The 27,870-nt window shown below is 41.5% G+C and overlaps 1 protein-coding gene across 1 annotated transcript in view; it reads right to left on the bottom strand.

Moving 5' to 3' along the window:
* The window catches only part of SLC24A2 (solute carrier family 24 member 2), a 205,140-nt gene that overhangs the window by 46,868 nt on the left and 130,402 nt on the right, over positions 1-27,870 (bottom strand). Inside the window, exons 2-3 of the mRNA XM_064579887.1 lie at positions 11,573-11,611; positions 8,886-8,994 (exon numbers count right to left, since the gene is read on the bottom strand). Coding sequence (XP_064435957.1) covers positions 8,886-8,994; positions 11,573-11,611 — 148 coding nt within the window. The remainder of the gene's footprint in view (positions 1-8,885; positions 8,995-11,572; positions 11,612-27,870) is intronic.

Consider the following 27,870-nt stretch of genomic DNA (forward strand, 5'->3'; position numbering starts at 1 on the left):
ACTACATCTAAAACTAATGATGTAATGTATGGGGATTAACATAACAAAAAAATTAAAAAAAAATAATAAAATTGTTTTTGTAACAAAAAAATGTAAATCAAATTTTAAAATTCCACAAGGTAGGAGACATTACTGGGATTGTAGAAGATAACCCCAGAACCCACGGAGATGGAACAAGTAGCTTTTTCGTTTGCAATTTTCTTCTCACACACAATTTCACACACAATTATGGGGTAGATGCTATTTTATAGGTGTTTGATGTGGTAAAATGAATGAAAGACTCAGACAAACTTTTTAGGATTTCATAGTGGTGGTAATTCTTTGACTGTATAAAATTAGGCCCCTGGAATGCAATAAATAAAAGAACCAAAGGTATATCAAGGGGAAGAAGAGGAAATGAAATAGGAGAACCAAGAGTCAGGAAAGAAAAGCAGAAGAAGTGGACAGGACATCTCACCAAGAGGGTGAGACAGACAGCAAACATTTCCTACTGCGGCAATCCCATCAGAACTAGAGGGAGATTGATTCAATCATCCAGCAAATACTGACTGAGCATCTACCTCACACCAGTGTCATGTGAAAGGCAGGGGAGACAACGGTGGTCAACGGCAGAAACGACTGCTGTTCACTACTGTAGAGACAGCCCTCAACTGACGAGGACTTTGTCATCACGACCAAAAAGAGCCCTTTGACAGGGCATGGGCTAAGACAGTCTACATGGCTACAGGCATAGAGCTCTCCAGCAGGAAAGTCATAAAGGCAAGTACTCATTTACTGCATTCAACAAATACATAGTGGGGTCCATATGTGTGCTGGGCCCTGGAGATACGGCCTGCCCCATGTCCTGTCCTGTCCGAGATATCAGGGAGACACAGGCAGCAAACAACAAATAAATACATTCATGGTGATGAGTGTTACAGAGAAATAATAAAGCGTGTCAAGGAAGATCCAAAACTCTGCTTTATTATCATTGTTTTGGTGTTGCTACTTTTCTAAGGCTGAATGAATAAGGCCTCTCTGGTCAGGTGACATGGGAAGGCTGATTGGAAGGAAGGGCAAGCAGGGGCCATTTGGATGTTTGGGGGAAGAAGGAATATGTGTCCATGCCCTAAGGTGGAAGTGTGCTTGGAGTTTGTGAGAAGAAGCTGGTGGGCAGCCATAGAAGTGAGAAGGGGGAGAAGGGCTGAGAGAGGAGGAGAGAAGGGGAGGAGTGGGGAGGACAGCAGAGAAGGGCACAGAGGAAGGGAGGAGGGAAGACAGGCAGGGCCCAGGGGGCCTTAAGGCCACTGTAAGCACTAGAGATTTGTCGTTGGTGAGATGGTTGAGCAGAGGTTGGGCATGATTTAACTTAAGCTTTCAGGGAACCAGGCTTCTTAGATGCCAGGTTTAGGGGCATGCCTTTTCTGGAGGAGGATCCAGGGCCACTGGATAAAAGTTGGACTTGTGGGCCAACAGAGAGCTCTTTAAAGGGAGAAAGAAGGGAAACGTCACCTTTCCTCTCTGTAAATCAGGAACCTGAGAAGACAGGATTAAGGTTACCAGGGATAGGAAGAAGAAGGGGAACACATTTGACCTTTGCTGGGATCTACATGGAGATCCATGTTGGGGGAGGCAGAGTGCCCCGTTCTGTCTCCTTTGTAAGCTGGGGCAGTCACACAGCTCTGTTGTGACCTGTGTGATGGAAGTGGAAGTCTACTTCTGGGAACACTCAGGTTTTTCTGATTAAAAAAAGACAGCTGCATGGTCTTCTTCCCAGAATACAGATAAAATGGCAGGGGAGGGGCGTTGGAGGGGAGCAGCTGTCTTCCTCTGAGGATGAGGATGGGAGAAACAAGCTCTAGACTGAAGAATGAACAGAAGGACACTCTGTTCTTCATGGCAGAGGGGAGCTGTATGACCAGCCTTGGACTGCTTCCTATTGGGCTTCTGGTTAAATAAGAGAAATGGAACCCTAAAAAGCTATTAAGACCAACCTGGAAAGGCTATATATAATATACTGTACAATTCCAACTCTGTGACATTCTAGAAGAGGCAAAAACTATGGAGACAGTGAAAAGACCAGTGGTTGACAGGGGTGTGTGTGAGTGCACATGAGAAGCATGAACAGGCAAAGCACAGAGGGCTTTTAGGGCAAGAAAATACTGTTTGATATTATAATGATGGATATATGTCATTGTACATTTGCCTAAACCCATACAATATACAGCACCAAGAGGGAACCCCAAGGTGAACTATGGACTTTGGGTGGTTATGATGTCAGTGTAGGTTCATCCTTGGTAACAAATGTACCATTCTAGTAAGTGGCGTTGATAATGAGGGAGGATATTCCTGTGTAGGAGTAAGTGGTATATGGGAAATCTCTTACCTTCCTCTCAATTATGTTGTAAACTGAAAACTTCTCCAAAAAAAATAAAGTCTTAGAGAAACCTCTTACATTAAGCCATGGCAGTTAGATTCTATTACATGACACTGAACATAATTTTAACTGGAAAATCACTGCCAACACTCACTGAGCACTAATTTAATGATTGGGGGGTACTATTGTAATGAATGCTCACCATAAGCTTTTATTAGTGAAGCTATCATTCCCTTTTACAGGAGAAGAAACCAAGGTCCTAAATGGCGGAGCAATGCTAATCATACACATATGCTGGTGATGCTATCATTATCCCATTTTAAAAGTGGGAAAACTGAGGTCCAGTGAGCTTGAGAAGCTTGCTCAGGGTCTCAGAGCAAGAGGCTGAGCCAGGATTTGAACCCAGGCAGTCTGACTCTTGGACCACAGGCTGACGTCGCTGCTACATAGCCAAACTCTAATGGCATTCCACATACCTTGTCCCCACATCAGGCTCCCCATTCCATCACCCAGTCATTGGGCTCTCGTGCAGTTGCAGAGTTAGTTACAGGGTCCCTTTTCCTGTGTAGGGTGGTACCCATGTCATCCTGGACAGAGATGTCAACAGTAATTCATGCATTGAGAAGCAGCTGAGTTAGGAGAGCAAGGTGCACTGAGGGCCCCCAAGAGTGGCTGGCACTCAAGGCGTGGGGCTATGATGGGAGGATTCAAGGCCAAGAGTGGCCTTGCTGCAAAGGCATGTATGTGGGAAATTCACATCTTATGAACCAAGCGTATAACTGGTCCAGGGATAGGTCAGGGGGCCTGCTGTTTAGGCTGGCATCTACACTATGACAACAGGGAACAGAGTCGGACATGAGCTTACACGAGGCAGCAGAGTAACACAAGAAGCTTAAACACAGACCGTGAGGCAGGCAGATGTAAGTTCAGACTGTGGCTCTGCCATTTGTTGCCTGTATCGCTTGGTGAGGCAAGACGCAGCCTCTTTACACTTTGGTGTCCTTCTCTGAATGAGGGAGTAGGGCTAACGTCAGGGTTACAGGAGATGGATTATGTAGACCACTCCACAGGGTGCCCGTCTCACAGTAAGCACTCTGTAAATATTAGTTAGCGGTATTATCATTTAGACAGATTGATAGGAGAAGCTATCCAATCCCAAAGCGCTACATCCAGCATCCTTATTTTAGGTTCATAAAGATGTGTATCTGGGTAAATATAATGGCTTGTTTCGAGGAAATGTTAAAATCAATATGAGACACTGAATGTATTAGAAAGATCAATTCAGACAGCCATACTGTGACCCCCCGCAATTAATAATGCCAGCTTTCTAGGGCTTTCTTATGAAAGAAACAAATTCCTTATTCCAACCATTTATGTGAGCTATAAGCAGATTCCTTTCTTTCATGAACAATATCCTGTTCATTTTGTGGCCCTTGGAAGGGCACTGCTCCATCTTGTTCTGGACTAAACCTTCATCCAAGGCAGGCTGACTATGGCTTTGTCCCTTCCCCACAGCATGGTCTGTCCAGAGCACACCAATGAACACACAAACTAATCAATGATCAATGAGATGTGTCCCTGAAATAGACTGGGTTCGATTAAAGGTAGTTTCAAATTCTTTGGGGTCTTTCCATTGAGAGGAATCTCCTTCTCTCATTCTAGAGTCTGGGCTGGGCTTTGTGACTGCTTGATTGGTAGCATGCCGAAGTGACATTCGGGGACTTCCCAGGCCAGGTCACTGGAATCCTTGCTGCTTATCCCTGAGCCTCTTGGAAGATTTGTTCTCAGAACCCTGAGCCACTGCGTCCAACCACGTGGAAAGGCCCTGAGAAAACATGGAGAGTCAGAGGGGTCCAGCTGAGCCCAGCCTTCCAGCTGTGCCTTCAAAGGTGCCAGATGTGGGGCGCCTGGGTGGCTCAGTTGGTTAAGCATCTGCCTTCAGCTCAGGTCATGATCCCAGGGCCCTGGGATTGAGCCCCATGTCAGGTTCCCTGCTCATCGGGGAGCCTGCTTCTCCCTCTCCTTCTGCCCCTCTGTCTCTCTCAAATAAATGAATTAAATCTTAAAAAAAAAAAAAGTGCCAGATGTGAGTGTGAGGCCCTTTCGGGCCTTCTAACCAGCTCATCTACTAGCTGAATAACACCAAATGACCTTCATCAATACCACAGGGAATGGAAGAATCACCCCGCCGATCCCTGCACAGGTTCCTGATCCAGGAAATCAGGAGCAATAATATGGTGGGGCTTTTAAGCCACCTGCTCCTTGGGTGCTTTGTTACATACACAACAAAAGATATGTAACTGCTGGATCTGTGACTCAGGCTCAGAGGCCAAACCGACCACCAGTTAAGGCAACGGCTCAGTCACTACATCGTGGAAGACAGAAGCCCTTGTTTCAAGAAAATGAGACCAAGGGACAAAGGTCTTTTCGTAAGCCATCAGTCCTAGATGACATTTCCAGATGAAGCTGAAAACTTGCCTTTGTGCACACTGACTCTATGCCCCGTGGGGCCAGTGTCCACCGAGGTGGCCGCCAGGAGCATCGGGGAGCCGCCCTTCAGTGTAACGGGGAAGCTGCCGCAGCGTGCAAGCCATCCACTGGTGATGGAAGCGGCACGCTCTATATTGTTAAAAGGTGACAGTTTGGCACGAGGACGTGTGAATTCAAGTGATTAGATGCAAACTAAAAGAGAGACGACTATTTCTGAGAGCCGTGGGTTAATTTTTTGGCTGTTCCTGGAATGGAAAATGATCGTGAATTTTGGGGGAAAAATACCCGAGCAATCTGTTTTCTTGGCCGCGTGCTACGGAGCAATTTTAAAGCATTGAAGTGCTTTCCATATTTTCTAATCACTCAAGTCCAGAACTGATTACGGCTCTCCGCATCTCTCAGATTCACACCACCAGAGCGCTGCCCGTCTTTCAGGGGGAGGTTTCACCTTGAAAGCAGGCACCAGATTCGGAAGGCACATCTTGCTACAGTGGGAACAAACACTTTAATTGCACACAGCCCCATAAGGGCCAGGTGTTTCGGAAAATCACTGATGGCTCGACTCAGAGACAAACCCAGATTCACTTTTTCTTATCTCACAGAAACAAAGCATAACCTTCCCCACGAAACAGGAAGAATGAAAAGCGCTACCAGAAAGTCAACTCTCCCAAACAAACATGAGAGAAATTTAGACTTTGGGGACTTGTGGGCATGGACACGCACGCATGCATGCATGCACACAGTTGTATATACATGGAATATCTCTGGAATGAGCCCTGATAATTGGTTGCTGTGTGGTTTTCTCTAGGGAGAACTGGGGGGCTGGAAAAAATTGGGAGTTTAATGGCAGGGGGAGACTTATTTTTTTATCATAGCCTTTTGAATGTTTTAAATTAAAAAGAATCAGGGGTGCCTGGGGGACTCAACTGGTTAAGGCCGACTCTTGATTTTGTCTCAGGTCATGATCTCAGGGTTGTGAGATGGAGCTCCGTGTCGGGCTCTGTGCTCAGAAGAGAGTCTGCTTGTCCCACTCCCTCTACTCTTCTCCTGGCTCACACACACACACACACATACACTCTCTCAAATAAATAAATAAATAAATAAAATCTAAAAAAAAAATCACATGATGCATTATTTTTCAAAATAATGAAACAGAATAATTCCAAACCTGTATATGATACTTATGATCTGCTAGGCAGTGTGTTAAATGCTTTATGTATATTCATTCCTTTAATCCTTACAACAACCTTATGAAGTAAGCATCCTGATTTTATAGATGAGGAAACTGAGGTACAGAGAGGTTAGGAAACTTGGCCAAGGTCACACAGCTAGTAAATGCAGAGCTGAGATCTAGACCCAGAGAGTTTGGCTCTGGAATCTGTCCTCTTAATTACTACATAATACTGCCTTGCAAAAAAATAAACATAATCAGTTGCCTGCTCATAATCACATTGGGACAGATAAAATGGTTCTTTTCTTCTTACATGGCCCTTTAGGGTGATGGGGTGGAAAAGATGATGGCTCAAAACAACCCAAGATACAATCCACGTGGCTTTAGAGAGCTTTGAAATTCTGTGAATATCAGGTCAAAAGCTTGACATTGGCCACACTGCTTAATCTTTCTTGAGTTTTAGCAGCTACTCTGTGCCAGGTACTCTGCTAGAATTTGGGTGAAACTAGTGAATAAAATAGAGTTCCTGCTCTCTGGAGATTTACTGCATCCTCAGGGAGACAGGCAGTAAACAAATAATCACACAAATTACAATGCGAGCAATAAGGACAAATGAAAGGGGGCCTGGAGAGATGAGGATTGGGGCCCTGATTTATACTGGGTGGCCGGGAAATGTCCTGTCGACAGCCGGCTGAAGATTGGGCTGGGGGGGGGCACCTGGGTGGCTCAGTAGTTAAGCGTCTGCCTTCGGCTCAGGTCATGATCCCAGGGTCCTGGGATCGAGCCCCGCATCGGGCTCCCTGCTCTGCAGGAAGCCTGCTTCTCCCTCTCACGCTCCCCCTGCTTGTGTTCCCTTTCTCGCTGTGTCTCTCTCTGTCAAATAAATAAAATCTTAAAAAAAAAAAAAAAGAATGGGCAAGGGAAGTGGAAGAGGGCGGAAGAACGAAAAGGATTCTGGGTGGGGGTCATAGCCCATGCAAAGACCATGAGGCAGGAAAGAAGCACCTGTCTGAAGACAGAAAGGCCTCTGTGGCTTAAGCAAAGTGAGTCGAACTGAGTCTGGAGAAAGAGGCAGATGATATACACCATGAGAACTATCTCACAATTTTTCCAAGAGCCATGGGAAGCCACTGTAGGTTATCAGTAGGAGTGACACAATCTGATTTACTTTTGAAGAGGACTACTTGGGGTGCCGTGTGAAAAACACGCAGAGGAGGAGGCAAGGAGGCAGTGAGAAACCAGTTAGGAAGGCCCCACAGGAATCCAGGCAAGTGATGGGGATGGCTCGGAATAAACAGCTGGCCAAGGGAGGAGGTCGGTTTGAGATCTCCTTGGGTGGTATGATATTTTATGCGATTAGAATAATAATGTTGACTATGAAGAGTAACTATGGAGCGTAAGTTCACAGGTGTGAAAATGCTTTGTCAACCGTAAAGCACTGGACAAAGGTAACTCTTACTACAAATGAAGAAACCAAGTACTAGAGAGACTCCAACTTGCCCAAAGTCACACAACTCCTTAGTGGCTGGGAGGAAGTTGGTCTGCCATCCCTTCACTCCTCTTTGGGGTGATGGTGTTGGTGGGGGGACCCAGGGGAATTAGAAGAAGGCTAGTGACCAGGTGTAATTCCCTCGTCTAGTGGGCCTCTGAGTGAAGAGAGTAATGACACTCAGGACGCCCCTGGCTAAAGACTACCTCTAGTAAACAGGACTCACGATCTATGAGGCGGGGTTCCTTGGAGAATATCATGTCAGCTATAGAACTCTCTGGGGTATAAAATGGAGACATTTCATAATCAAAATGTTCTGTAGTGAGAGGTGACCCCATGATCCTCATCTATTATTCTGGGTCAGAGCTGAGTATTTAGTGAGGGAAGACAGGACCTGGGGAGCCGTTCTTGAGGTCCCCAAATGTTCTTTCTTTCTTCTGAATCTCCTGATGACCTGTACCCGTGAAATTATTCAGCAAAGGTTTATATTGGGTAAGAGCTCTGATTTATGTGACATGATTTGACAATCTCATCCCACGTGTCCCAGGCCATGCTCTTCCAATGATCTCTGTTAGCCCCCATGTAACATCAGGCCCAATTACAAGGTCCAGAGATGAAGGGAGAATATACTAGCTTACATTTGCACCCCTTGCTAGCAGCCTAACTCTGATATTTATTTGACACATAAGATATCTACCTACTGGAAAATTAAATTTTTAGGATAGTTATGCAAGTTAAGAAACAGGATGAATCTGTGAATCAGTAAAACTTAAAGAACATAACACCGGATTCTTTGTGATGGTTCATAGGATTACCCTAGGAGGTGAACCAGGCCTTTTGAGACTGATCCTAAGCAGTTACCTCCGAGAAGTCTCCTTGGATGCTTAGCTCACCCACCGCCCTCCAACTGCCAAAGAATCAGGACAATATCAATGTTCTACAGTGAACATCATTCCCCAAATTATTCAAGGCCCTAAGTCATGGGGTTCTCTTCTCTCTTTTTTTAAAAATGCACAATTAATCTCCATCTACAACCTCATTTTGGAACTGAGGAGGGAGGATGAAAGAGAGCTGTCACCCCAGCTGGGAGGGAGAGAAACCTTTTTGCCTTCTCTGCCTCATCACCAACTCTTTATGCTGGAAGCATCAAAAGACAGAATCAGTACACAAGACCTCAGGTCCTACTCCTGGCACAACACTCTCCAACTGTGAACTGAGCTGCTGCAGATAAAGCACGTCAAGGGCCCAGGGTTTCCTCTGGCAGATGCTCCCCACGAGGATAGTGGCAGCTTTGTGTGATGGCAGCATCGTAAACATCCTCTATCACCGCCCCCCCCCGCCCCCCGGCACAAGCTCCCCAGCTAACGCCTGATATTTACCTTCAGCGAGTGGGTCAAGGGTGTGAATCATGAGCTGGAAGATGCTATTCCTCATGAGACTGTTGTGGAGAGAAGCAGAACTTCCACCTCGCTGGAGACGTGGCTTAGTCTGAGCAGAGAAACCAGACAAAAACGCTGTTAGTTCTCGGAAACCATAGGCAAGTGTATTGCAGATATGCTCTCACTTAGTCTGGTGGTCACTCATTTCTGTCACATGATGACATGCTATTGTAAGAAAGATGTTCAAAGTGCATTTCAAATCCTGCCAAGGAATGGCCTTCTCACATCCTAAATGAATTCATTGCCACCTTTTTTTTTTTTTTTTGAGCTTACTAAATGCTAGTCAATGTACTATATACTTCACTCCCACTGTTTATCTCAATCTCACAATGAGCCCTCTGAACTAGACGTGGTCATCATTCCCTTTAGACAGATAAGGACACTGTCTCAGAGAAGTGAAATGAGATGAAAAATGGAGGATAGAGAAATGGATCTCAAGTTTGCTTCTCTCAAAGTTTGTTATCTGAACTGGTGGATGGTCTCTAAAATGTTTAGATTGTGCACCCTATCTATAAAAGTTTTGAATATGCATATATGTATCTATCTCTGTCTCTATATCCACACATACCAAAATATGAGCATAGCTATGATAAAACATTTGTGAAAGGAGAAATTATGAAGAATAATATAGAAAGTAAATGATAGAGGTGCTAATATTTTCTCCTTGCTCCCCAAAAGAACAGCTTGTGTATCTCCTGGGGACCTCATCTCTACTCTGGGGACCACAGTTCTAATTCATGAAGCACTATGGTCTATATTAAGAGAGATCTAAAGGGAAAAAACCTCCTATTAAGAATCCACTGAAAAACCTCTTGACTTCCATGCTGGGGGGAGGGGGGCTCCTTTTGTATAAACTACTGGTGTGACTGGTGGTAGCCAATGAGGTGAAACTCACAGGTAAGAGAGGAAGAAAGAACTTCTAGGGATAAGTTACCAACAAACTCTTTTTATGGCGATCTTCAAAAGCAAATAAGCTAAAAAAAGACACCCTACACCCTCAGGATTTGATGGATTTTTATCCTGACTAGGAACTGCTTCCTCTCACTTTGGTAGATTTTGTGCTAGTTCTCACAGGGGAAGAGGCTTCAGAAGCAGCCAAGCTTTACAGACAGCCAGATTTAAGAGGGAGCAAGGTAAGGTAATGCGAAGGAATTAATTGCTTATTGAACTTTCGATCCAAAATCTCGACATACAATTTTTCTGGGGCCAGGTAAAAATAAAATATGATTTTCCATGAAGTCTCCCAACTATCTACATTACAGGGCTTTCCAATATATCCAATCACAGTCAAGACCCACAAAGGGGCTTCCCAAGAAGAGTCCCCCAAGAGACTTCACAACCATATATATTTGGCAAGCGCTACATCCTAGACCAACCCACCTTTAGCATTTTAAGATACACATTAGACCACTGAGTGTAACACTAAAGAAATCTGGTTAACTTGGTTAACTTGGACAGTGCCCCAAGGTCTCTTATTTTGTAGAATACTTATTAACAATCGTGGTCCACACATTTGGGGACAAAGGTGAAAGCCATGGTAACTTGAAGTATGGGCAAAATGCCAGTATGAGATACATGGAGAAATCTGAATTTCTTAGTGTGATTTTATTATCATTGATATGCTGTCGGAAATCATACTCCTAACTCTGACGGAAGAAGAATCAGAGGATATTGTGAAACTGATCATGAGTTCCTCAAAGCAAGAGATTGGGTCTGTATCCCTAGCCCAGTACCAGATCTGACATATCTGATGGGCTCTCAATGAATGTCCTGAGTCTTTGCTCTGAGCACTACAGGAGGATGGATGGGGTCATATGTATCTTTATTACTAGTCTCTTCAGTTTTAAATCTGTAACATTTTTAATGCATTGTAGTATTTGATTCAGATGATTAAGTTTCAAAATATTTTAGGGGCAAGTTTAGGAGACTTGACTAGAGTTGAAATGTAATCACTGTTTGATAGCTGAACACAAAAAACTCTGAAGGTCATTTCCTTGCCATCTTGCACATTACAGAATGTGATGTTAACTGGATAGGAACTGGAAAATGTGTTTGTTGTTAATAATTTGTCATAATCACTGTTACTATGCTCATTCTAGGAAACTGGAAGAACTTTGTTGTGGAGATCTTCATTGGCAAAGGATGATATCTATTTGGGTATTCTTTTGGGTATTAGTTATATATTAAACACATACGTCTCATGCAGCATTTCTTTTGATGGAACCAAAAGAAATTTCCAACCAGAAATTAAGGGCATGCAGATACATAAAAAATAGATATCAAGCATTAGATCCCACACTGTCCCCAAATATCAGCTCAACATCCCATGGGATGCAGTTTGGAAATATTTCCTTCTTTCAACTCACATTAAAGTTTATGCCAAATGAAAGAGAGAAGGCAAACTTTTTGAAATCTAGTCCCAGAAATAATTTGAGTATCAGTGAATATCAGAACACAGTTGACACTAATTATAGGACTGAGTATACATATATACCAGTAGATTGAGCCGTTTCAGTATCCCAAGGGGGAGGATGGTTTGTTGAGCACATGAGCCCTCCTCCTCCCACCCCTGTCCCACACTCTCCACAGGCACACGAACAGGTATAGACAGAGCCACTTCTTCCTACCGGTAGAGCCTGCTCATCCTTGTCCCTGGCTGTAGATGACTGCAGAAGAGAAAAAGGCAAAAACAGAAGACAAAGAAATAAATAAACAACAAGTCCCATGTCAGTTTTACATTTAATAACAAGCATCAGTATAAGGAAAGATTTGGTTCTTTCTGCTTCTGGGCAGGGAGGAACCAACACAGGGGGCCAACGGTATAGATTACTAACCAATATATAATGGTTTATTTAGGCCCATGGTACATTCTCCTGGACACTCAAAAAGTTGAATGGTCATCCCAAATGCCCAGCAATGGAGGGCAGTTCAATCCACTATGGCCCATCCATGCAGTGGAATCCCATGGGGTCATTAAAATAAATGAGGTAAGTACACATGTACTGACATGCAAAAGTATCTAAGATATACTGTTCAAGTGACAAAAATTAAGGTCCTTCTGAGAAACAAACTGAGGGTTCTAGAGGGGAGGGGGGTGGGAGGATGGGTTAGCCTGGTGATGGGTATTGAGGAGGGCACGTTCTGCATGGAGCACTGGGTGTTATGCACAAACAATGAATCATGGAACACTACATCTAAAACTAATGATGGAATGTATGGGGATTAACATAACAATAAAAAAATTAAAAAAAAATTAAGGTCTTATTTGTCATGTCATTTTATCGAAGAAAATAAATGAACAAAGCTTTAGTATATGTAAAGAAAAAATTCTGCAAGAATCAACACCAAACCGTTATTAGTGGTTATTGTTGGGGGCTGGGATTACAAGGAAGTATCATCTTCTAAGTATTTTGGAGGGCGTCCACATTCACCACCCCATAAATAAATAAATAAATAAATAAATAAATAAATAAATAAATAAATAAATAAAGTGAATAAAATAAATCCTGAAGAATGTGGACCCCTGAATTGAAGACTAAGATCATCACATGCAGAATTCAGATAACACACCTTTTCTGCCTCTACCACTTCAAGTTTTCCATTCTAAAAATGGAAATATCTGTCAAGTAGAGAAAGGTTGACTAAAACACCAGGGCACTTGAGGGCCTGGTTATCTGTTAGGAGAGAACACTGAAAAAGGGACACAGGAGTTCTACCAACATGACCCACCCAGCTGGCTTTGCTTTGTCAACTTAATATGCATCCTCCTTCGGCAGAACCAGGGCACCATCCTGTTATCTTTCCAATGATTTGCAGGTACCTTGTGACTTTCCTCATGCTCAGACCACACTGCCTTTGTCACTACCCCTCCACTAAGGGTTCATACAGCAAGAACAAACTGGAACCCTGCTCCCAGCTTGCCTCTCGTCCTCCCCATTAGTGTCTTTGGTGATCAGTGTCTTCAGGAATAATCAATCCCATATGGAGATGAGTACATGGTGCAGAGCTGTTTTAGAACCTTCATGAACCCAGGCTCTCTTTTTCAGTCCTACCACACGTCTTTATATAAGAATGTTGAGTTGCTCCCATATCCCACCTAAAATATACATTTCCGTGTACAGAAATGGAAAGGATTCTTATAATCCTTTTATGATTTTTATTTCAAATTATTGGCTACATGCAATTCATTTAATTATGACTGGCATGCTTGAGATCTTGGAACATGAGAAACTGAATCCATAATTTGTTTTCACATATATTGTAACTTTTAAGAAGACTAAATCTCATACTTAATGAAGTTGATATTAAATATTTGTAGACATTCAGTTAAACATTTAATAATCTTGTGAGTACCTTTTTTAGATTTTAGAGTCAATATCAACATATATTTTTTCTTCTGGTTCCAAACATTTTTATGGGCCCTTGAAGAGCTTGTAAGTCTCAGGCCCAGACAGAAGTGTTCTGCACTGGCTGTAAATTTTTTTTTTTTTAGAGAGGGAGAGAGGTGGGGGAGGGGCAGAGGAGAGAGAGGGAGAGAATCCCAAGCAGGCTTCACGCCCAGCGCAGAGCCCGACAAGGGGCTGGATCTCACGACCTTGAGATTGTGACCTGAGCAGAAATCAAGAGTCAGATGCTTAACGGACTGAGCCACCCACGCACCCCTGCACTGGTGGTAATCTCTAAGCACAGCCCTTGGGCATTCTAAATTCGCCATTCCCCTGATTTGGGGCTCTCTCTCAGAGACTTCCCTAAAAACACGAATAAGAAAATATCGCTGATTCCCTAGTTCCCAGGAACGTGCTTGGAGACTGAAGTGGACCTGAAATTGTTCTTTGATTTCTCTTTTTTGCTCTGAAGGCACTGTATGACCCCACTTCCCTCTGGCAGGTCCTTTCATTTTCTCTTCTTCTACATCAGACAGCTCAACAAATGGTCCCACATTTTACAGAACAATCCCCCAGGGAAGTTATCCAGTGCAGCAAGCTCAGCCTTTGGACATACAACGAGATTAGCTGTCAGAGCACGCCTTTTCAGTTAGCAAATTTACACCTTGTGGCTAAATGGGAGACAAATAATTAGGAGCTGGGATTGATACCCCAATGGCTCTACAGAACATGAAGGTACAGGATGAAAAGGAGGAAAGAACTGAGTGGTCTTTATGAGAGCAAAACGGTAACCAGCCACGAGTTTGGATTTAAAAAAATATATATTTAAAGAAAATATGTGAGGAAGGAAAAAAAATCAAACCTGTCTTTTGGTCTGCAGGGGAGAAAAAAAGATCTGCCCCATTGACTTCCTTTTTCTCTCACAAGCAAGATGGATCCTAAGACACAATAAATGGAAGGAAAAGGCCTTGTGCATAGATTCTACAAAGAAAAAAGTGAGTGCAGAGCAAGGTCTGGACTCCTTTACAAAATCTCCCACTGTTTTATGTCAGCAGAAGTTGACATCATTAGTTTTCTTTCAAGTGTAACTTGCAGACATGAATATGTATCAGATTATAACATGTATATTTCGTTATATACATAAATGGCAACTGGGGTCATTAAGATACCCCTCCACTTTCCTTTTACATAGCCCTGTTGCAAACGAAATGAGAAGTGTGCCATATGGTCATAATTGCTCATTTTTGGAGGCTCACCCACATCTACTGATAATTCCTCATGCTCATCGGACTCAGTTTCACCTTAACGGATGGGGTGAAGCTGCTTCGCAGTCCTAGTGATGGGATGCTTATTATGTCAGGAATTCAACTTCAAATGGGTATTAATTACACTGGAAGTAACTAGTGAAGATAGCAAAGAAAAGATCCAGATGTGTATAGTCGATACTTATAGGCCTGTAGTATTTCTAACCACTGAATTATTTAGCTAACTATCTGGGTTTGGGGTTGGCCTCAGTGTTGTGAATTTATTTTCAGGGCCACTGAACAGGTGGCAAGTTCATTTTCATCCACTGTACACTACAGAGGACAGCTTCTTCAAAAGAAGGCTAATGGGATTTTAAGGATTAATCCTGGCATTCTTCTTATGCATTTTGTGTTTAAATGCCTTTGATTTTAAACCCCCCCCAAATATCACACATTTGGGCTGTACTAATTTGAAAACCCAATTCCTGGTGGTCAGTTGAAAGGCTGTACCGCCTACAGGAAAAATTTGTTAAGCCAACTGGGAACATACATGGAAATTCTTGAGGAATATTTAAAAGAATTCATAAAATGCATCCCCAAGGGTCCCAGGTTGGTGTATCAACACAGACCCTCCTCTTCATTCATGAAAGCAGGACATCTACAAGGCCAGGCTATAAGGAATACATCTTCTACTTAAAAGAAAATATTGTAATTCAACCTTTTATTTAGCTTAAACTGGCCTCCTCCCTCATCACTGCAAGTAATCGAGAAATTGAGCAACTGGAAGGATGCCATTAATATCTGTTGTTCTCCCTGGTAGAAACCCCAGTTCTATATAGGAATTTTGCTACCTATTTGCTACGTGGTTCGGAAGTGCCCCACACCCATTAAAAAACCCATAGGCCATTCAGAAAGCATTTTTAACACTATGAACCATTCATAAACCCTTAAATTGTCTCTCTTCCTTTGACCTCAGAAACCACTGGTTGAGCAATGATTTCCGTGACTACAAAGTGATCTGACCTTATACAGAACTTTACCTCACATACAGGCCCCCACTTCCACCTCAGACACATCAACATTAGGCAAATATGACACAGTGTAACTTTATCATGACCACACAGTCCTTGTTTCACTCTGACCAGTAACTGCCCACCCGCAAATCACATAATCGAATGGGTCCCTGGAAGATGTCATGTACCAAAAGACAACTGGACAGTGGCATGGCATCAGAGATAAGCAATTACAACAGTCAAGGAACATCCATCAACTTCTGCCACTATAATCTCTCACTAGATCTGTGAAATGCACCAGAATTTATTTGCCAAGGACTCAGAAGCACTGTACAAAGTCTATAAAAACAAATTTAAAAGTATCATTATTTTGTCAGAAATGTGACCTAAAACATATATGCCAGTGATTAGAAATGTTAATCCAATATTTAACTGACACTATTATGGCGTCCTGGAATTTAGAAAGGTTGGGTGGAGGGGAATGATGGATTTTCGCTTAAGAAATTAACAAGGTTGTATGAAATGATGTCTCCTTTTTCTTTCAATACACTTAGCTGTAGCAAACAATAACTTTCAAAACATCTGTCCTGGAAAGAGATGAATAAACCTCAAAGTCTATGGGAAGACTAGAAGGTACAAAAGCCTCAAGCCTGAAAATCTAAAAGGAAAGAAATCTTACCACTTAATCAGATGCAAAATCATCACTGTCTCCCTCTCTTTTTGGTCTTAGCAGACTCTAAAACATTGAGGGGGGAGGGATTAAATAAATTCCTAAAGAAGTAATACTAAGAGATGTAAGTTCAAATGACTTTTACCACTGGTTGCTGGTTGCTGGGTAATTATCCCACTATCTCTGCCCGTTAAGAAAGTGAGAGTCTCAAAGATTAATGAAGGACTGGAGGTGGCAGCCCAGGATGCAGGAATACCCACTTCGCAACCCTGGTTTAAAGAAACACCTTGGGGGGCACCTGGGTGGCTCAGTCGGTTAAGCGTCTGCCTTTGGCTCAGGTCATGATCCCAGGGTTCTAGGATCAAGTCTCGCATCAGGCTCTCTGCTCATCGGGGAGACTGCTTCTCTCTCTCCCTCTACCTGCCGCTCTGCCTACTTCTGATCTCTCTCTCTCTGTCAAATAAATAAATAAATTAAAAAAAAAATAAACACATTGGAAAAAATAAGAAATAAAGAAACACGCTGGAATGGAAAGAAAGGGTGGAAATTAAGTAAAAAGTGTAGCAATGGCTAATTTCTTCTCTCTCTCTATTTTAAAAGATTTATTTATTTATTTTTGAGAGAGAGAGAGATTTGGGGGGATGAGGAGGAGAGAGAGAGAGAGAATCCAAGCAGAGTCAGCACTGAGTGAGGAGCCCCACATGGGGCTCCATCCCACGACCCAGAGATCATGACCTAGGCTGAAACCCAAGAGTTGGACGCTTAACTGACTGTGCCACCCAGGCGCCCCTCTCCTCTCTCTTTTTAAGAAAATAATACTTAAGTTGGTACACAGAAAAACAGTAATCCTCTTTATATAAATGGAGAGAAAGAAGTGGGATGTGCCTCAGCCTGTTTCTGTACTCAGGATACTAAGCTCCTCTGTTAATTCACTTAATTTAGGAATTAACAACCCAACTATCACTGTCATCTGTCATCTCCCCCCCAAAATCCAGATGTTGTTAATATATTTTGTTGTATTGCTTGAGCAATCCTCACAATTGCTAATGAACCGTTTTGATATGCCAATCAAACACAAAGTGCTAGTGGTATTCTGGCTATAGTTACACAAATTTCCTTTGACTAGCAAAGAATCCCAAATGCACTCACATATTAAGTCTGGATTGCCTTGCTTCTTTGAAGGAATAGTGTCTAAGAGGATGTGAGTTTTAAAGAAAACTCCAACAAATGCTGGTGCTGGACAAACCACAGACCGATTTGCCGCAAATCAAATAGATTCCAGTCATAATGGATAACATTTACTGCAAGTTCACTATGTGCCAAGTGCTTTGTATATAAATAGCTCACTGTACCCTCAAAATAGGTATTATAACCGCTCCTGCCACCTTTAATACATAAGGACCCTGAGGCTGATGGAAGTTGGACAATTTGTTCAAGGCCATGTAGCTAGTCAGTGGCAGAGTTGGGATATGAATTCAGACAGCTGGGCTCCAGAGCCCAAGCATCAGAGAAATGAGGAAGTGGAATTTTCCTTGCAGTGGCCTGTGGGAAGGAGCCTGGAGGCACTAGACTCCAAATACAATAAAAAGTTTGTATACATTAAAAGCTATTTATGAGCTCTAACTTCCAATAGAGGCCAGAAAATGGTATTGCTAAGTGACTGATGTGAACGAAAAATGACAGGTTTTATTTGTGTTTGGTACAAAAAGTGGATGCCTGGGAATGCAGCAAGAATAGAGGTTATTTTCTCTGTCTCTCCCAGCATTATTATTTAGACTCACCTATAATTATCATGAATTTTCATTATTGGTTCTATCTCTTGAAGGTCATGGAGGCACTTTTTATGACCTTCACAATGGCATAAGTTCAAGTAACTCTGCAAATTAGATTATCCATGTATCAGGTTGACCTGTATGAAGGAGTTTATAGCTCAGCAGTAGGTGGGAAAAGTGGGGCCCTCTTGTGGTCCCATTTATCACTGTGGATGTATGATATTAGTCTATATTTAGTTGACTTGGAAGCAAGTTGTGCCCAGTCTTCAATTTATTTCTGTCACTTGAAGGACTACTGCGGTTTCTTTGTTTCAAGGAAAGAACAGCTCAAAAAAAATTTAAATGACATTTTCAGTGTCTGAAGCATCAGTGAGAGACTCTGAATAGGAAGTTTTGAATTAAAAAATTTAGTCATTTAAAAATACTTATTTGATAATATTTACTGGACACTTACTATATGCCAGGCATTCTTCCAGGTTCTAGGGATACATATGTGACCAAAACTGTAAAAAATCTGTGTCCTCGCAGAGCTCACATCCCAGAATATACTATTATTGTAAAATTAACTAGACAGAAAGGATAGTAGTTAGATCACTTAACATTAAGTGTTATATTTAAGGATGTACTTAAGTGAATCAACTGTGGCCTAACCATAACCTTTATAAACAACTTTATGATTAATTTATCAATCACACATTAAACATCCACTCTGGTTTGAAGAGAAGCTGGCAAAGGCTATGAAGAATATAAAGAACATGATTCTGTCTATAGAATTATAAACCCAACATATAGAAAAGGGTGCTAAATATTTAAAGTGCATCTTGAAAGTGATAAAATTGGAAGTGTGATTAATTTTTGGCAATATTATTGGCAATAAACTTTGTAAAAGAACTTTCACATTTTTTAAAAAGGTTTTATTTATTTATTTGAGAGAGAGAGAATGAGAGAGAGCACATGAGAGGGGGGAGGGTCAGAGGGAGAAGCACACTCCCTGCCGAGCAGGGAGCCCAATGTGGGACTTGATCCAGGGACTCCAGGATCATGACCTGAGCCAAAGGCAGTCGCTTAACCAACTGAGCCACCCAGGCGCCCAAGAACTTTCACATTTTTAAGACTAAAAAAAAAGAAACTCTGAACTCCAAGGAGAACAAAAGGCTGTAATTTGAATGTAACTTTATGATTTTGGTATATGTAACTTTTCACTTTTATGATCTCCTAGATACAGTGTAACCTCATTAATATAACATATTGATTCTCCACCACATTTTTTTTATTCTTATGTTAATCCCCATACATTACATCATTAGTTTTAGATGAAGTGTTCCATGATTCATTGTTTGTGCATAACACCCAGTGCTCCATGCAGAATGTGCCCTCCTCAATACCCATCACCAGGCTAACCCATCCTCCCACCCCCCTCCCCTCTAGAACCCTGTTTGTTTTTCAGAGTCCATCGTCTCTCATGGTTCATCTACCCCTCCGATTTCCCCCGCTTCATTCTTCCCCACCAGCTACCTTCTTCTTCTTTTTTTTTTTCTTAACATATATTGCATTATTTGTTTCAGAGGTACAGATCTGAGATTCAACAGTCTTGAACAATTCACAGCGCTTACCAGAGCACATACCCTCCCCAGTGTCTATCACCCAGGCACCCCATCCCTCCTACCCCCCACCACTCCAGCAACCCTCAGTTTGTTTCCTGAGATTAAGAATTCCTCATATCAGTGAGATCATATGAGACATGTATTTCTCTGATTGACTTATTTTGCTCAGCATAATACCCTCCAGTTCCATCCATGTCGTTGCAAATGGCAAGATCTCATTCCTTTTGATGGCTGCATAATATTCCATTGTATATATATACCACTTCTTCTTTATCCATTCATCTGTCGATGGACATCTTGGCTCTTTCCACAGTTTGGCTATTGTGGACGTTGCTGCTATAAACATCGGGGTGCACGTACCCCTTCGGATCCCTACTTTTGTATCTTTGGGGTAAATACGCAGTAATTCTCCACCACATTTTAACTTGTGATCTAGAAAGTTCACTTTCACCATACCAGCACTTGGCTCCTACGGGACGTGATACAATTTCCACGTGTGCAGAAAATGAGAGATGCCAGATTTGCTGACCTTGGTTTTGGAATTCCCAGGAAGCAAATGTGTATCACGTAAACCCAACTTAAATATTTAATAATACAAATGAAAATGTAATTAAACTTTGGGTAAAACAATAAAGGGCACAAATATGAAGCATACAACATTTCCTGTCAAAAATGTACTGATATTGAGAATTGGTCCCATTTCTTGATCTGCTCTCTTGTTCCCAAGAGAGCCCAGGAGGGAACTAAGATCATTCATGTCACAGAGATGGGACAGTAATGGCATTCATTTGGGACACTGCTTGGCTACATCCATATTTTATTCACACTCACTGTATCTCCCTATTTGCTTCCTAGTTCGTTCTTTTATATTATTTGTCTCATTTCTCTCTTTCCCATTACTGAACACCCTTCTGAGGGCAGAGACCATTTTTCCCCATTTTATATTATTTCATAGTACCTAGTGCAGTGGTGCTAGATGCATATTTAAAAATAAATAAGCCTGGTGATGGGTATTAAAGCGGGCACATTCTGCATGGAGCACTGGGTGTTATATGCAAACGATGAATCATGGAACACTACATCAAAAACTAATAATGTAATGTATGGTGATTAACATAACATAATAAAATAAAAATAAATAAATAAATAAGTGAAATTAGATATATTTTTTAATGAGCCTATATGCTCAAATATAACAAAGTTGGAGGCAAATGGCTTCTTTTCAGCCCAACATGGAACTATGTCACTGTTCTCTTACCATTTGATACTGCTAATGACCCACTGTTTCTTGATTTATTTTCCTCCCATGTATCTGAGATGTATACACTGACCAGGCCTCTATTTCCTCATTCTTGTGAAAATGTAACAATATAAAACCTCCCTTCTTTGAACTCCTATTTTAAAATTGGCATTTCACACTTATTCCTGATTGCCGGTGTTTGCCATTTTGTTTGCTTGGCTGGGATTGTCAACCTCTTGAACATAGGTATCTTTGCAACACTGAACACTGATGTCTTGATTAACAGTTACAAAGAGGTGGGTCTAGGGCTTTGCAAGGAAGGAGGATGATCAAATAGGCAGGAAACTCATTCTGAGAGGAAAAAGAGTTGAGGGGCCTGGATCCAGTGTTGGGGCTAAGACCAGGGTCAGCAGAAACTATTTTGACTAATAGAGAGTGGTATCAGCTAAAAATTCTTTGGCTTAGTCCCTGGGACCATGTGCCCAGTCACTATTGCATGGGTCCTTTAACCTGAGAGAGCCAGTCTTCCTTTTGGTGGTCCAATACAGGTGCACCTGTCCTACTAATGGCAGAGGAGAGTGCGGGAGTAGTGATCTTTTAGCTGGTGGAAGCACTAAATAGAACAAGGCATTAAGGAACAGATCCATTGGGCAAGGACCATGATATACCTGGGCACCCCAGAAAAGTAGAGTGCATGGTGAGGACTAGAAGTCACCAATGGGCTTGACATGAAGATGGTTAAATTCTAAATTGTCCCCCTAAGACTATTGAAATCGAGGGAAGTGAGAGTCACATTGAGGTTCAAATTTATCCTCAATATCTTCTTGGCTCACTTACCTTTCCTATCCAGAAGGCAGACCTGGCAAATTGCCATTTTAGCTCTTTTATTTGTGTCCAAGTTATTCCCTCTTGCTCCATTTGCCACATATTTTCCTTCATGGCATCTTCAAAATCACTCATTCAGTCTCCAACACAACTTAATGAGCACCTTACTTTTATGTGCTGAACTGTTCTATGTATGGGGATACAACAGGGAATCAAACAGCCCAAATCCTTGCTCTTGTGGAACTTATATTCTAGTTTAAATCTCTCTTCTCAAACATAGTCTTCCAATTAAGTAGCAACAGCAGAGTTCATATATAAAACCCCTGCTGACTTTTGCTGAGCATTAACTACGCTGAGATACTGTGCTAAATGCTCATCTTCATCACAATCCCAGGTAGAAACTAAAGGAAGCACTTAAAAAAAAAAAACAAACTTTTCACTTTGAAATAATTACAGATTAACAGATAATTACAGATTAACACAACCGATTGTAGTTGCAAAAAAAAAAAAATGTACAGGGCAGTCCTATGCATGCTTAACTAGTCTCCCCCCCTCCCCGGCCGAGATAATATCTCATATTAACTATAGTTCAATATCACAGCCAAGAAGTTGACGTTGGTATAATCAATAGAGTTCATTCAGATTTCACCTGTTATATGTGCATTTCCTTGTGATTGTGTATGGTGTGTGTGTCACCCTATGCAATTTAATCACATGTGTAGCTTCATGTAACCACTGATGCAACTGAGATAGTTAACTATATCATTACCATAGCTTGCCTTGTGCTACCCCTTTATATCTCTACCCACCCCCTCTCCTCATCCCTAACCACTGATCTGTTATTCATCTAAATTATTTCATGATTTTATATAAGTGGGATCATGCAGAATGTATCTTTTTGAGACTGGCTTTTCCCACTCGGTACAACTTCCTTGAAGTTCATCCAAGCTGCTGCATGTATCAAGAGTTTGTTCCTTTTTTACTGTTGAGTTGTATTCTATGGTATGGACGTATCACATCCTCCCATTGAAGGACCTTTGGATAGTTTCCAGTTTGGGGCCATTGTGAATAAAACTACGAACACTGGGGCGCCTGGGTGGCACAGACGGTTAAGCGTCTGCCTTCGGCTCGGGTCATGTGATCTCAGGGTCCTGGGATGAAATACCGCATCGGGCTCCCTGCTCCTTGGGAGCCTGCTTCTCCCTCTGCCTCTCTCTCTCTGTCTCTAATGAATGAATAAATAAAATCTTAAAAAAAAAAAAAAACTACCAACACTGATGTACAAATGTCTGCATAAAAATAAGTTTCATTTCTCTGGGATACATGCCCAAGAATACAATTTCCGGGTCATAAGACCATTTTTAGTTTTAGAAAAAAACTGCCAAACTATTTTCCCGAGTGGCTATACCATTTTATATTCTCACCGACAACGTATGAATGATCCAGCTCTTTTGCTTTCTTGTCAGCATTTGGTATTGTCATTATTTATTTTAGCCATTCTAAGAGGCACAATGATATCTCATTGTGATTTTAATGTGCATTTCTCTAACGGTTAATGGTGTTGAACATTTTTCATGTACTTACTTGCCTGGGTCCAAGGCACTACTCCCTTTGCATTCTCTAAGTAAACATAAAACACCCTCTGAATTCACCTTCCAGGCAGGATAGAAGGAAATTTATTCAGTAAGTGGAAGCCATCTAATCTTCATAAAACTTTTTAGGGAAATCGAGAGCTTTAATCATTAACTTTTCTTTGAACAAAAAGTACATGGTTTTAAAAGTATTTTCAAACATCATGCATCCTTCTAATCACATAAAAACAAAGTATAAACAGAAAAAGAGAGATGAAACTGAGGTCTGCCATTAAGGGAAGACAGCGCTCTATTTTTGCTGGTGAAATAGTAATGGACTAATGATGTTGGAAGGTTCAGGCCTTAAAATAAAATTTCTGGTTCCAGATAGTGGCTGTGGTCTCCTAGGGCATATCTTATCTGTTATCTGTCAATAGCATAGCGGAAATTGTGTACTATTGAAAACAGATGTAGCCTTGCTGCAACAGAAATGGAAAAGATAGGCTCTGGGAATCCTAACTGCATTACAGTCAAATGGAGCCAGGAGGTATGGATACTATGATTAGTACCATCTTCTTGGCCAAATATTCAGCACTATTTTCAGCGCTGGAATTAAAAATCTGTTGCAGAATTAGGGAATGATGACATGGGGAATATCTTGTAGAAGCAGCTTTCTTTGTAACTACTGCTGGCTCTGAAGCCTTGGTTTTAACCATTAGGAACTTCTCAAAATAGTTCTACACACGTCATTTTGTAGCAGGTTCTACTACACGAGTTACTGCCTGGAGAGCTTCTTAACTGCTCATAATAATCACATAATGCTGTATAAAGTATGATAAATTATCATTGGAAGTTTATTATTTACTAAATTATAGTAGAAACACTGGACATCTCTGGGCAGGATTCTAAACCACAATGAAAAATATACTGGACTGAAGAGAAAATGATGCTCATCAACTGATGGAAGAAAATCCACTCTGAAAGTGAAAGACTGTGCTTTTACTAAAATTTTTCTCCAAATAATGTATCTATTCACTATGTTTTTATAACAAAAGATTTCAAACAAAAGAAAAGTTTTAAGAAAAATACAACGAAAAGCCATATTCCTACTGCTTAGATTCAGTAACTATTAACATTTTCTGTATTTGCTTTATCAATATATGTCTCTATATATTTTTTTCTGGATCATTCTAAAATAAGCTGAAGATGTCATGCAATCTTCACCCCTACACATTTCACATGCGATCTTCTGAGGATCTGGGCATTATCCTACATAATAAGACCGTATGTGTGCATTTTGTATGCACGTCATAGGTGATGTCGCATTGGCAGAATAACACTACTCAATGTGTTGTTTTTTTTTGACAACATGATCAAATATGTTTCTATTTACACTTTTGTCTCCTAAGTTAGTTAAGTATACATAAAACAAAATATCCTTTTTATAAGTCAGAGAGAGACAAATACCATATGATTTCACTCATATGTGGAATTTAAGAAACAAAACAAGTTAGCAAAGGAAAAAAGAGAGAGAGAGATACACACACATACACACGCCTAAAAACAGATTCTTAACAATAGAGAACAAACTGGTGGCGACCAGAGGGGGGGTGGGTGGGGCGTGGGTTGAAATAGGTGATGGGGATTAAGGAGGGCACTTGTCCCAGTGAGCACTGGGTGATTCGTGGAAGTGTTGAATCACTGTATTGTTACCTGAAACTAATATAGCACTGTAGGATAACTATATGGGAATTAAGATAAAAACTTAATTTAAAAATATCCATTTTACTTCCTCCCTTCTCTATCTATCCCACCATGAGAGCAGGTCACCAATCATTTGGTTCATTAAAAAAAAAATGTTGCTCCAGACACCAGTACTCATTTCCTGCCTGCTGTTGGGTATTAGCTTATTGATGAACAATACTAAGCATATAGACCTCCATAAATGCAAACACTATTTAATGCTGGAATTTGGGGTCCACAGTCTGGATTTAGGGGAGGAATGTGGGAAATCTTGATAATGTAAAATTTTGCATATGTATAAGTTTTCAGGGGTAGGAGGAAGAACATCCATAACTTCCATGAGATTCTCGAAAGTGCAACCCTAAGAAGGTTAAGAACCATTGATTTAGTGCCTTCAAAGTGCTTACCCTTTGGAAGCTGGGAGATATAATTACAAAGGGCATAAATTATCAACTGCTAACTGACAGAAAGGAGGTATTCCAGAAAGACTCATCTATTCTATCCAACTGACAGCCTGGTGCCACTGAGCTGGGTCCTGGCAGAGTGCTGGAGCAGAAGGCAGCACGAAGCAGATTACACACTCTGACAAGTTCCCAATTAGTTCAAAGTCTAGGAAAACGATCTGAATGTTACTGCAGATGGTCTAACTCTCTTCAGTGGGCAGAGGCCAGGCAGAGCGCCAGAGGTCCGCTCCAGGGATGAGGTACCCATCTCGTCCAGACTATGTTTGTTCCAAACGTCACCCCTCAGTAGGCTTTGACAGCCTGTAGGGCGGTTTACAACCGTGACTGAGCTCACCTTGAAGAAACACAGAAGGGGGAGCAGAAAAACCCCAAATAAACAAGTGAGAAAAAGGAAAGGAGTCTCCAGATACCTGGACATTTTAAAAATGGGCACACTTTCTTGCAAATGCCAAAGGGAAAAAGACCAGGGAATCACTGGGAAGTACCAGGCACTGTGTTAGGAGTTCTTTCATGGCTGTCTCATAGTATTAGCAGAATTAGCAGTATCTCCCTTAGCATCTTTGTTTATAGCTGGAAGGAATGGAGCAATTGGGTGGGATAAGGATAGCTAGTTACTCAGTGAGCTGGGGTTGGAACCCGCCTCTGTTGAATGCCATTTCCCATCACATTTTGTTGTTTTATAAATATTCACTCGGTAGGGGAGGATTGGTATGGAATACACAATGAGAAAGAACAATAAACAAGTGAAGTCAGCTTATACTGTGGGGTCATTTGCTTACTGTGCTTTATTTTGAGCTAGCTTCTGTTGAAAATGCATGGTGAGAGACAAATCAATAGCACTTAGCATTTGAACCATTTGCTTTAAATGCATTATCCCATTTAATATTATAGCTCCATAAGCACTACCAATCCTATTTTACTGCTGAGAAAGTAGCCTGGAGAGGCTGAGTAAAGAGCCTAAGGCCATGGATGTAGTATTTGATAAAGTTGAGGTTCATGTTTAAGACTGGCCCAGAAACTTGTTCTCTGTAGTCTTGAGGCGATGGACCAGGTGGGATCAGGACATGTGTTAATACCTGGGAGGGCACAGACTTTTAGGCCACCAGAAAGCATGTAGTTGAATGAGAAAAGGTTACTTTTTTTTTTTTCCCAAATGAACCCTTGTTTTATCCAACAAACACATTCTTGAGAAGTTTTTTGGAAAACTGAGTTTTAGTAAATTGAATTTCTTTTTACTGCCAATGGATATTCATTAGGCAGAAGTTTTTTTTTTTTAATATTTTATTTATTTATTTAACAGAGAGAGAGAGAGAGAGAGAGAGGAAGCACAAGCAGGGGGAGTAGAAGAGGGAGAAACAGGCTTCCCACTGAGCAGGGAGCCTGATGCGGGGCTAGATCCCAGGACCCTGGGATCATGACCTGAGCCGAAGGCAGACGCCTAATGACTGAGCCACCCAGGTGCCCCTAGGCAGATGATTCTAATACTTCCTGTTTACCCACATTGGAGATCCACAAATAAGTATTTAAACATTTTAGGATATCTAAAGGAATCTCTGTTTTGTTTATTTTTTGATAATGGATAATTATTTCCCAATGAGTTAGATTTTGACATTTGTATTCTAACATTAAGTATTAAGAACAACAATGATTAGGAAAATAAGTAATGGGAAAGCTCACTAAAATGGAGTCAGGAAGTAGGCAGGGGGAGCTCTCATGCCCTACCACTTGTAGTCAGTTGATGACCCAACAGGAAGAGATGAACTTGACCTTACATGGACTTGACCTTGCCCATGGATACTACTCTACTATTCCAGCTGGAGGAAGGGACACTCTCCTGTCCTCCCCCCACCTACCCCCCTTCCCCCAAGAGCTCAGCCAATGAAAAGCCACCATACTTTGAACTCCCAGTTTACTCCAATGGACTTTTAGTTTATAATAGCTTTCCCAACTTACCCCTTTTTCTCCACAAAAAAGCGTACCTCTCCTTTGTTCCTCGGACTTGTCTACTATTTTGCTGCAGCTTGTTTCTCCCAGATTGCAATGCTTGTTTATTTCCGGATAAACCCATCTTTTGCTGGTAAAATAACTGGGAGTTTTTATTTTTATGGTTAACACAGGGTATGATTCAAGAGGATAAAGCTATGGAATGACACTACAGAATAATGAAGGTGTTTTAAATAGCCCTGGCTCTGCCAATTATTAGTTCTGTGGCCTCTAGCTAGTTCCTAGGGGGCTGGAAACCTGAGTTCCTACACTGTAATATGTAGATGACAGCTATCTCAGAGGGCTGTTTAATTACCAAATTAAATAAGATGATACATGTAAAATTCCTGGATCCCTACTGGCACTTAATAAACATAGGAGAAGAGAAAATCACAAGAATCTATCAATGGA

This window comes from Mirounga angustirostris, unplaced genomic scaffold, assembly GCF_029215605.1.
Source record: "Mirounga angustirostris isolate CCGP_5_RB_7025 unplaced genomic scaffold, mMirAng1.0.hap1 SCAF_15, whole genome shotgun sequence".
Lineage (NCBI taxonomy): Eukaryota > Metazoa > Chordata > Mammalia > Carnivora > Phocidae > Mirounga > Mirounga angustirostris.